Source organism: Lepisma saccharinum, chromosome 16, assembly GCF_977018435.1.
Source record: "Lepisma saccharinum chromosome 16, izLepSacc3.1, whole genome shotgun sequence".
In the NCBI taxonomy this organism is placed as follows: Eukaryota; Metazoa; Arthropoda; class Insecta; order Zygentoma; family Lepismatidae; genus Lepisma; species Lepisma saccharinum.
In genome coordinates this window covers 5319055-5331633 of record NC_139244.1, presented here as the reverse complement: position 1 = coordinate 5331633, position 12579 = coordinate 5319055, and the positions used below count along the sequence as shown (strand labels likewise).

Here is a 12579-nt window from a genome sequence, read left to right as displayed (position 1 = left end):
GGAAAGCCAATAAAAATATATATCTTTGGTTCTTCAGAGATTAACTTGTGCATTTGAATTCATCAGAATGTTTTGTATAAAATAGTTTTTAATAAATTAAATACGTCATTCGCTATCTACGCCAAGCAATTTTGCGTGATATACACGTAGGAGTATTGTATATTACCTGGTCACTCATGCCTCGATCTCACAGGATTCTACCGAAATCTTGATTTTATTTAAATTTTGTTATTTAGCGTCGGTTTCTTTTCTACTTTTGGCTAACCGCGAGAATGAGTTGAAATTGATGAAGGGGACTCGAAAATTCTGTCTACTGTTTTCAGTAGATCAATAGGTGTCTTGAAACATCAACTGTGTTCAGATTTCCAAACAGATGTAAATAAAAATTGTTAATCAGGGATAATGGAAAGTTATATTTACAGCTAACATGTTAAGCCACACACACACACACTATATACCATATTAAATATAATATTAAAGACAATATTTTTACTTGTAGTCTCTCTGCTGTACATAAAATGTAGTTGTACATTAGACCTACTAAATGTGTTCAGTGAAAACCAATGGGTTTCAGTAACACAGTAGGGTACAATGGATAACAGTAGATTTTGTCTACTGTAAACAGTAGAGATTTCCAGTAAGAAGAGAACACCTCATTCTTTAGAATGTAAACGAAGCTCTTGGGAATGAGATATATCGTCGAAAATGTCGAGGCTGTTCGATTTTGTTTTGTTTTAAGTTCACTTTATGCACAGAAAGATTAATCGATATTGGACTTACAGTTTAACGTGTAATGCGAAAATGGAAACTTCTACCAGATAAGCTTCCCTGATCAGGAGCAGCAGCATCGTCTTGTGGTGGACACACGCTGAAATTCCCACAATTTACATTCGCACCTGAAAGATACCCTTGCACGTTATGCTACCCCTTGATTCCTACTGTTGTGCTGGTTGTCTTCCAGAAAGGGGTGAGAGTCTTGGGGAATTTTAGCATGTGCTGTAATGGTTCTGCGAGAATACAAGATTTTCTCCTGATCCTCACCATGAATCATCACTACTGGGATGCAAAGTCATGGAACTGGAGATGGGATAATTAGTTTCTTTATACATCATAAAACGCACAACATTTAAATCAGCTTGTTACTCGTTTGAGTACCTAATTCTCATTTAGTTTTCTATCGGGTGATCTGTGATTTCTGTGTTCGTTGAGAAATTCTCGAATCAAAGCTTCGAACATAAGAAGAAACGAATGAATATTGCACAGTATAAATTAGATATGCTATGTAATTCCTTGAGGATAGAAAAATTGGTCACTTTTAACGGATTCGTGGGAAGATGTATACATTAATTGCGGCAGAAGTAACTATGCTATTTTAATCATAATCACTTGCAATAACTTGTAAATTTGCTCTGATAAAAACCTGGACGGAAAGATATAGTACAAAAAAATTGCTCAACTAAAATTCCAAGAATCCGGAATCTGCAATACATATACACAAACAATTAGTTGCTACACATCTAAAATATTTTGGAAAATAAAAACGTCCGATAGAGTACAGAACTCTCTTGAAATATTATCCTAGTGCTAATTGCGACATCTAGTAAAATGCTTCTACAAAGGACACGCAAGTTTTCAAGAACATTTCTGAGTATATTGCGCAATATTACAATTTTCGTAGTTAATTTATTTTTAACCTAAAAAAGATAATTCGATACGCAGCATTGAATCTCTTAATATTACAATGGAATTAAAGTTTTAAGAAAATATCTATATTATTTATAATCTATCATTGCTACGGTATCCGAAGTGTTTTAATTCAAGCATAAGATATTACAATATAATACTCATTTGCAGCTTTTGGTAAAACTTTTTTTTTTGCAAATTAAGTTTTCAATTAAATTCTCTTTCGTTAATTAAGTATCTGTTACAAACACATGCACTGATAGGCTTGCACTTTAATTATTAGCTATTAGCAAAGATTGCAATCATATAAACTGATCGCCGTGTTATGAATAATTTAAATATTTGTGTTTCTTTGTAACAAGATTTCAGGATCATATAGAATGATTTCAAATCAAACTGCATTTTTTGTATTTTCGTCGAAGTGAACTTGTGATAAAATACATGTTCTGTTGAAGTATTTCATTGTCGAGCTGTGGGTTTCCTGATACTGCGGTGTCAAAGGTGTTCGAGAGCGAATACTCGAAATTGAGGAAGTCTGAAATATGTTTCTTTGCAAAATTCAGGTATTATGGATATTATAAAAATTCGAGTACATGCATTCCGAAATGATCAAAGCTTTTTTTACGTTCTTCGAGCAGGTCCAAAACTTCAAAGACTTTATACAAGCTCAAGTATATCAACGTTCAAATTACTGTGAGCGTCATGCAGATTTTAAATTCATTCTCGTTTACGTATTGAACCGTGCGAAATATTATTTTAATCTTTTCTGAAATCTATTTCCTTCTCAAGATGAATACGGTGTCCATAAGAAAAATGTCCCGTTTATTTCGCCATAGACTTGCTGAGTTGCTAGAGTACTGTCAGCTTCCAAAGACTAATCTCTCGACCGTTTTGTATATCGATCAAGATTCAATTTCGGTTACGAATTTCTGAACAATAACCCCAGACAAGTTGATAGACTTATTTGTATTCCTAATATTTTTTCTCTACCATTATCGATTATGTATTTATTAATTTTGATATGTATTGTTTCTTGAATTATGTAGAATTCTGGTATAGATGTTTCATCTGATTATACTTGCTAATGCAAGTAAAATTACACATACGCAACAATTTATTCCCATCTATAATTATCGCAGTAAATTGTTAATACAATAATTATTGTTTCTAGCATCGGTGTTTGTGAAAAATACCAGATATGTTTAACAACAATTAAATTTGCGTAAATTCAAACAAATTTGCGCTGCATACTTGGATTAGAAAAAGCTTGTCAGTTGTGTGATGAATTTTCAATCTTTTCGAGAGTTTTACATTTCTTGAAGAAATTTCTTACAAAATTCTTGTTTTCGAAATCAAGAATTTTGAGAATTGCTGGAAATTTCGATTGCATATTATAGTTTTCTGGAACTGCGCGATACAAAAATGTTCGACCGGACTTAGGTTGTTAACAAGAGTTAAGCGTACGGTTAAGTATTATACTTAATCGCTCTTCATGTCTAATGATGAAAGCATATAGACTTTATTGCCTAGGAGCGTTTGGTTAAATTTCAGTATCGTGAGACTTTGGTATTTTCATTAATTCAGTTATAAAGTTCTTGAACGGGAGTGACAGAATTCAATTTTACAAAACTTCAGCTTATAAACCATTGCTTATTTTTTAAACTTTTACATGCGACAGTGAACGAATTTGGCCAGCAATTCCTTGAAATTCTAAAACTGAGGTGAATAAGACACAAACAAATTTTGCAGAAAGTAACAATATTCAATATTTCTTCCTAATCAAAAATTGTACCGCGGTTCGATTCGACTAATACCTTTTTCCAACCCTTTGACAATTACGTTCACGATACTGATACACAGACACTGAATATTCAATATTGTCTCTCATAACTAGTTGTAATGCATGATGTATATATGTGTACTTATGTAAGTGAAATGAAAGCTTATTGCTTTGAAGATAGCTAATTCGATTAAGTATTCGTGATACATATAATATGCACGAATAAAGAATTTATGACGAATACCATAAAAATATTTTGGAATAATAGCAGAAAGAGTAATTTAACGAAGGCGGAAATTTTGTGGCTACTTGTAGGAAAGAAAATTATGTATTGTTGTTTAGGAACGTAATAAGCACAACATAATTAAGTACATTGCCAACCGATATGTTTTTCGTTCAGCAAATATAAAGTTTTTCAATGTATATTTTAACCAGATGGATCATTTTCGAGGGCGGTAGTTCTGTAGCTTGATACGCTAAATAGTCTAAAACTATTAATTGGTGTTAGTGTTGCATATGACAGACACCGTCATACAAAATGTGTAATGAAGATAGTTACTTTTTTTTTTGAATAAACTAACTGCATAATCTTTTTCTTTCTCCCTTTTTGGAAGGAAGGAAGAAAAATACTATCTTTGAAAAGTCATTTAGCTGGAGATACTAAATGACTTTGTCAGACCCTATGCGATCCATTTTGGAAGCTCTTTTGAAGGCGTAGTACAGGTTTTTCAGAGGGGCTTTTTCTTTTTGACAAATCCGATTGTTTTAAGAAAGAAAATCCTGTCGTGATGAGAACGCTCTTTGAATTTATTATTAATTATTGTTTTAGGACATTTCCGGTAGCTATTTTTTTAATAGGCTGTGTACTCGTATGACATTACTCGTGATTGTTCTGTGTGAAAAATTAATAAACAACCCTTCCAGAGCATAACAATGTTTATTTTTTTTGCTTCTGACGGGAACGAACAAACTTTTTTCGATTTTATTTGTCCGATAACGAAGATGATTTTGAAGACGTAATTGCGATATTAGAAAAATTGAGTTTTGTAAGACAATAATTTTGAAATGGTAAACTTTCGTTACGGTTTAACCTATCTCAATAAATGAACATTAAATATTTTAATAGAAATGTGTAATGGTTGGTGCTTTTGAAACTAAACGATACGTTCAAAATGTTAGATATCGTGGTCTGTGGAAGGCTTATGTAACATTGACAAACAAAACAGATATTTTTCGGAGCCAAGGGGCTCACATACAGGAAGGTACTTACCGTCTCGCGGTCGTGGAGAGTCCAGAGGCCCTTCCTCGTCGGAGCTGGTGGTGGAAGGGCTGGAACATCTTTCGGCGACGCACGGCGGGTGCATCTGGGGGACGGGCGCCAAGGCCCCCCCGTTCTGGTGCCGCTCTTCCTTGAACTTGTCGAGCTTCTTCATAGCGTTGACCGAGAAGTCAAGGGGTTCGTCACTGTGCAGCAGCATCGAGGGAGGTGGGCTGGGGTCGGCCCACCAAGGGGGGACCCAACTCGCCACCGAACCGCACCAGCGGGGACGTGCCGTGGTCGTGCGCTGGGGGGCCGAACCCGATCGGCGTTCCGGAATCCTCCAAGCGTCACTGTTCGCCAGAGTACAAGTTGGAGCGACCCAGCATCCTGGGGTTCCCGTGATGTCGACAGGGGTCGTCGTGATCGCCGGTGGACAAATCGACGTCTCAATGTTCGGACAGATCGTTCCAGCACCGAGCACTACAGTCATACATGCACATGTCCCCACAGTCGAGTCTCAAGAAAAGAAGCCGCCTTCCACAATCTCGAACTAAGAACTCATTTCCTGCATGCACGAAAAATTTTGCTGCACCTGTCACAGTGTCCGCCCGCTTACGTCACGCTGGCCATTCACGCAGGCCTCGCCGACTCTCCTGCCCCCGGCTCGTGTGTATGCGCATATACGGTTGATCCGAATAAATTATTATTCTGAAACGAAAGGCAGAAGAAGTGATTTAAGCCCAGGTGGTTGTTCAGTGGATGGGCCGGGGCGTGCGGCGAGGGGAACAGGGGGCAACGGAACCAATTGGAGCAGTCCTCGGCGTCTTCTCTTCCCGTGGCATGGCTACGGAACCCCTCCTGTGTCACAGCTTCGACGCAAGTCCGTTCCACGCCCTGCGCATGTTCAACGTACACAAACACGGCCGAAACTTCGCCTCGAGTCCACAGTCGGCGTTCTGCACTGCGAAAAGGATGTAGCGAAACTTGAAAACTGAAGCCTAGTGCACAAATGTCCAAGCGCGGGGCGAGCAAAGCGGCGTTCACTGAGAAAAACTGCACCGAGTTCACTGTTTTGCACGTGCGGCAACTTGCCCACGTGGGGAGATACCTTGACAGGCGGATCTTACGCTGAGGCGAAGCAGACGGTGGCGACCTCTCTATGCCCAGACGGCAACTGAATCGCCGAACGTCACAGCGCCACAATCACCTCCCCTCTCTCGCCCCTCCCTTCCCCCCCCGTCAGGCACGCATACCATGCACCGCTGCCCCTCCCCCGATCTGTCGGAAAGTTCCCTCGCTTTCGAGGTGGGCTCGCACAATCTTTTTCCTTTTTTATTTAAACCTTTTTTTCCTCCGCCAGCTGATGCACGGGCAGGCTCCAAACAACAACATACCCGAACGTGGACAAGCTTTCGCTTACTACAGTGACGTCACTAGGCGATGCACTTTTTCTCGTACCGGTGACCACAATGGGAAATCCCGCCTGACCCAATAGCCGTCGCAGGTGAGTTATTAATAAGCCTGGATTTCCTCCATTTTCGGAAATTTCCATACCGCGTCCCAAATAAAACGTTCAGGATTATTTCCTTCTTATGTGCTCATCATATTGGTCCACTTTTCCGAGGTTCACTGCGAAGGTATCCCCTATTAGGATGCGGCACGTCACGCTGTATCATAGCGGATGGGGAAATGGAACTTGGTGAATAGAACTATTATGTCTAGAAAGACAAAGGTTCCGGGTTCGATGCCCGGCATGAGCACGAGTGTTCCTTTGCGATGAACACCTTATCGATTTCCTATAATCATCATTCATCTTCATCGTTAAATAAGCCTACAAAACGTATAAACAGCTTAAATTAGAGAAATACAAAAAAAAAATCACAACTTCTTGATGGGATTGATACACAATTTGTTAAGAAGACCAATCTCAGAATATATAATATTTGCTGTTATTACTTTTTATAATTTTAGTTAAAGAGTCATTAGATTGATTAATATATAATTTGTTGGCTTTTACTTACTCGAATAATTAGCATCCTTCACTTTGATGCTAATTGGCCTGGTCCGGTAAAAACAGTTGTTTGTAAAATATATATGTATACATATATAACAGAGTCGGTCTATGATACACAGAGTAATTTTACTGACAATATCTGGAGACAGTCCCGTCACAAATAAATATAATACAAATGATCATAATTAAGAAGGCAACCAACTTTATGCAACTGCAAATTATGCTTTTCATTTTCTTAAATTATGCTTTATCCTAAATTTTGCTTCACTATGCTGTTTATTAAATCACTCACTTGTATTACCATACACTTTTTATTTCACTCAATTTCTATTAATACAACTGAAGCACTAGATGGAGGCACAGTTAATGCTTTCCTGGCCAAGGTACTAAAATTTGGCATCTTATTCAACTGTTTCCTCCAAAAGGAAAAGAGAGAAACGTTAGTAATTTCGTCGTCTTGAAGAATTACGCGATACATGCACAATAATTCCAAAGGTATATCCACCTGAGAGAAACGTTTCAATTATGCTTTATTTTTGTCAATTATGCTATATTATGCTTATAAAATAGCAAATTTGGAGATGTATAGTGGTCACAATCAAAGATATGGTACCAACCATGGGTGAAAAATTCTATTATGCTTTTAATGCTTTTTATGCTTTGTGGTTGCCCTAATAATTAATATGTTGATGTGATCAGCAATATTTCTGTGACGCCACACGAAGAAATGCTGGACGAAATTTATGATAAATCAAATCGAAATCTGTGACGAACGATGTAGGTTTATTGATTGCTTGATTGATTTTCTTTATTTTACTTCGCTTTTCTGGCACTTTTGGCTAATGATGAAATTGATGAAGAGACACTTACAGAGAGCACCCATTCCCAGGTCTGGATTCGAACCCGGGACCGCTGACATCGTAGCGCGCTGTACTAACCACTACGTCACGGAGGTCGGCGTTTAGGATGTTGGTATTTTTTCTCAACTGCCAAGAACTAGAGTTTATAGAATATTTTTTTAAGGGGGTAATTATATTTCAAAATGAATTGCATAAAACTGTTAGAAATACAATAAAACTATTTTTCTTAGAATGAAAAAAATAGCATCGATAAACGTTGTTTTTCATGTAAGGACTGAATGCAATGTTGATAAATACTTCATATACTCGCATTCTGTTTTTACTTGAATGTGTTTACCATGTCAGTTTCTTGTGTATATACAATACGTTCTTCCAAATAGTAAAAAAAATGAAACATCTATAGAAAATCTCATCACCTTTACTACTTTTCCTCGTATGATGTTTTTCATACTTCCACGCGACGTCATTACTTGTTAACAAATGCCTGTTCACTGTCCGTTATTAACCCACCTGGTTGCATTCACCTTGTTGCCGTCAGACCACAGCGGAGATCGTTAAAAAAAAGGAAGCCTTTGAATATGCGTCGTATTGTCACAGACTATATCAGTCCCTCATGTTTACGTATGTTCTGTTTCTCGTGTTTTTCTTTAAACAGAGACTTCGAACAGGGAGATAATCTATCAGGCAGCTTTTAAGCCATGGTCCTCCAATTTTTATTACGCATCGACTGAATTTGTTTAAACAGTTGAATATCGGAAACACGATCTTGTTTTTTTTACTGAAGGTGAAGCAAGATTGGTAAAAAGAAAAAGTGGAGGGTTTTGGCTTAAGAGAAAGTTCAAAGTCCTTACGGCCAGTTGACCTTTGAGTACTGAGTCACGGGTTCGAATCTTTCTCTGGGTGACAATTTATATTGGCACTTTCTTAAATTGTGTTTTTCGTTGTCGTGTTTTAGCCTAAGGTAAACCGTACACTAGCCAGTTTTTAAGTGATTCCTTGACGCAACATTTTTCCTTGCGGTGAATGTGGGGTCAGTGAGAACAGTTCGTCAACATATATGCCGGGCCCTGTGGCTGAGTGGTTAGCACATCACGCTGCAACGCCAGGGGTCCTGGGTTCGAATCCCGCTCGGACATGGTTGTTTGTGAATGTCCATTCATCAATTTCATGATTTCATCACTCATCCCCATCTTCGCAAATTAGCCAAGAGGCACAAAACGCGAAGTAAAATAAAATAAATCAATCAATCGTCAACATATACAGTACCTTTCAGGCCAGTCGACTATGTATCGTGAGATTATGATGTTAGTTTCCTCACATATTCCTCGTGGTCATAGACCTAAATTTCTGAATATTTTTTCAACAGTAGCTATCCACAAACAAAGTAACTACTTTTCTGTTCTTAACTTTGCCGCAACAAGTAATGCACGTAATATATGATCAACACTACAAAACGCGCGCTACATAGCACTGATTTTTTTGTCTTGATTGATTGATTGAATTGTTTTAAGTCCACTTTATGCACGGAAAGGGCTAATCGGGACTGGACCTTCAGCTTTAAGTGAGATGTGAACCACTATATGCCTCCACCGGGTATCGAACCCAGGACCTCTTGATTACAAGGCGAATCTACAACTACTACGAAGGATACACTGGCTACGTAGTGGAGCAATGTAAGATTACAGTTTTGACTTCACATGTTCCAGCTTATGTTAAAATTGTTTGTTTCCTCGATGTTTGCTGGATCCGGTACGTACTATTTACTGGACATGTTTGTGGCAGTCCATTAGAAAGTACAGAAATATCAATTTTCAGTAAGTGCTGGGAAGTTTGCGGCCATATTGTTTTCTTAATCGTTTTGTGTTACGTCATTTCTCGGCCTGTTTTGGCTAATCGCGACGATGGAAATGATGAAGGGACTCTCACAATAGGGCATGCATACCTTGACGGGAGTCGAACCCGCAACTTTGAGTGATGTTCTGTGTTGAGCATTCAGCCACTAAGGTGGCACATTATACAATAGATAGAGAGGCCACAAAGAAAGGAACCTTCCGCCAAAATCCTTCGCCCACCTTCCCATTCATCCGTTTAACTAGGACCATAAGAAGGCATCATGCTCCACTCTGCCCCTCCCCTCCATGTGGGAGTACGATGCACAGGAGTCGCGCATCTGCGCAGGTAGGAACCACACGCAAAAGTAATGTACAATTTGCCTAGGATATGCATGCATCCCACTTTCCGGTTGCAAGACTTTTGAACCACCCTGTTGCATAAACATCGCCGTATTCTCCAACACCAGCTCTCGAGGCGAGCGTCCCGCCCTGCAGGCGATACACGCATAGTCAGTGACCGCATAGCGTCGCGTCGCATCGCCCGTATGCAAAGCAAAGCCCCCTTTGCATAACGTTGCCCATGCGCATTTCGATCGTCAATCTTTTTTTCTCGCCACCCTCGGCCAATGCCGTCCGTAATCCGTTATAAAGTCGCCACCCCCTTTTGAAAAAAGTTTAAAATAATCTTATTGGCAGGACGGGCGAGATGTAGTTCCAATAAAAAACGGGGATCGCCGAGGCTCTAGGAGCTAGCGCGTCCTGATAGTCCAGACGGCGTATTGATTTTAATGAAGCGACGCGGTCGTATTGACGGAGCATAAACGGAAGCGTAGGTCCGCAAATAAAGGGATGGGAATCTTCGGGCCGTTGTGGACGGAACGGAAGTGACGACAAAGGTACAAGGTACCTCGCAAATACAAGCACAAATTTCTAGCATTACGACAAGCATGCCTGAATGTCGCTGAAACTGAGAGAGCATCTGGTCAGGACCATGTGATGCGTTCGGAAAGTAAGGCGTAATGCAATTTTTAGAAGGGTACAGTGGGACCCATGAGTATTACCGTGCAAATTGTCCATCACCATGTTCGTGCACTTTATTTGACCCAATAAGAGCTTTCTGAATTAATAGAAAACTCAAAACAAGCTGCTGACAACTTCTGCACCAACATACATAAAAATCCATCGCATAAAAACACACATGATGTAAGAGAGAAATTAATGAAAATAGTCATGGACAATTTGCGAGCATCCCACTGTACGATGGCAAAAGTGGGCGTTCTTGTAGGATCTGTGAGAGATGTTTGAGGGAAGTGCATTTAAATCACTGAATCAATGGTCCAGATAAACGTATCACTGCTCTTTAATAAAAGTCAGTTTGTATTCATTCTTTAAAGAGATTCCTTATTTCTTAGTTTCACGAACTCTCCACTGTTTTCAATATTGTTATTTCAGCACAAGAAATTTATTCTAGGATTAAATTCCTGATGGTTACATACTGCGTTCTTTTTTATATGTACTCTAACGTAAATTGCATGAAGATTTGGCACATACAGGAGAAGTACTACGAAAAATGCACCCACATTTGCTCAGTGGTATGCCAGAGACCCGGGTTCGAGTCCTGGTCGAGCCTGCATTTTTCGCTGAGAATTCTACGTAACCCAACCTAAAGCATGGGTGTATTTTTTGGTGTTCTTATCCAATTCATCCTCATCGTCGCGATTAACCCGAAGGTGTTGGAAATTGTATAAACACAAACACGAAAGCAAGTGCACTCATAAACAGGGGTATCACTTACAATAAGAGAATTGCAAAAATAATCCGCGCTTTTTGTAGTGGAAGTTTGATGTTGCCCAGTTTTGTAGAAGTCATGTTCAAATAGTAAGCAATACAATGCGTAAAGAAATATCAAACTCGCCAATATAATGCAATGCACGGAAGGAAGAAATTTGCACTACAGACGTAGAAAAAACTTCAAACAACAAATGTCTCGATCATTCACAAAAAGTTCCGTTATTTCTAAGCAAGCTTTATCGACTTGAAATCTTCCAAGGTGGAAAACATAGAGGTGGATCCGTAAGACACATTGTTCTGGAAATTTCGAGTGACTTAGATTGGTGGTCCTCACTGATTTGTACAAAACCACAGTTTTGAAGTGGCTTTTGTTTTAATAAGACTTTTCAATGATATTTATACGTAAGTTAATTGCATCCTACACTATTTATTTAATTTATTCATTTATTGCGTCTTGTTTATCATTCCACAGAAAGTCAAAGTTATCTGCGCGACATCATGTAATCGTATTGGAAGTCTATGGCTGTGTCAAGTTGGATAGTGCACTTCATTCTTTTCTCAGAGTTCATCACTGTCGCGCACGACGCGCCCTCTGCGTAGAAGGAAAAACAAACAAGCGAAAGGTTATTGGCCACATTCAAGTTAATTCTGCGAAACAATGAATATTCAACGTTAAATTACAATCATGTGCGCATTTTAGACACACATGCCGCACGAGTATAATAATTGCGTTTGATCAAAACTTCCGTGTAAAGAAGAGGAATTAGGCAAATTAGTTTGCTCGTAATTGTCGAGCTACACTGCTCTTTAATTTTACTTTCAAATCACCTCCACCTTAGTGTTGCCAACTGTGGATATTGGTAACCAGATTCAGGTAAAATGGATTTAGATTATTTTCCGATTGCGGCCTGACGAAAAGATAATTTTGTTAGTTACAATACAATATAGGCATCGTACTACAAGAGGCTGTATAAATATGACTATGTAGCTCTTTACAGAGTTTAATATTATGGACGGTACCGAACACTTAGCACAGTCTCGTCGTGAATAAGGACGGTTGTCTCGTTCTAATCTCGACCCCGAGTGGGAAAATCCTGATCTTGTATTAATGGAAATTTATTTTTAAAAATACTTATTACAACAAAGTGCATACATAATGTGTGATTGAAGCTTCTTATTTCAACAGCCCTTTATGGACTAAGGACTGTGAAGAGGCTTTTGATTGGTTGCCGCGATTTAATGGTATCGAGTCCCGTAAACTGTTTTTTTAGGGCTCTAAAGGGGGCCTGCTAATTCTTTTCAAGTAGCTTCCCAACTGTCCTCACGAGCCAACGCCGAAATATTGGATCTCCCAGTGG

At 39.0% G+C, this 12579-nt stretch overlaps 1 protein-coding gene across 2 annotated transcripts in view; it reads right to left on the bottom strand.

Moving 5' to 3' along the window:
* Positions 1–5880, bottom strand: part of LOC146000215 (uncharacterized) — a 179359-nt gene extending 173479 nt beyond the window's left edge. For both annotated transcript variants that reach the window (XM_083137610.1, XM_083137611.1), the window contains exon 1: positions 4734–5880. In XM_083137610.1, the coding sequence (XP_082993736.1) occupies positions 4734–5214 (481 nt within the window). In that variant the 5' untranslated portion in view covers positions 5215–5880. The remainder of the gene's footprint in view (positions 1–4733) is intronic.
* Between the last annotated feature and the right edge of the window lie 6699 nt (positions 5881–12579).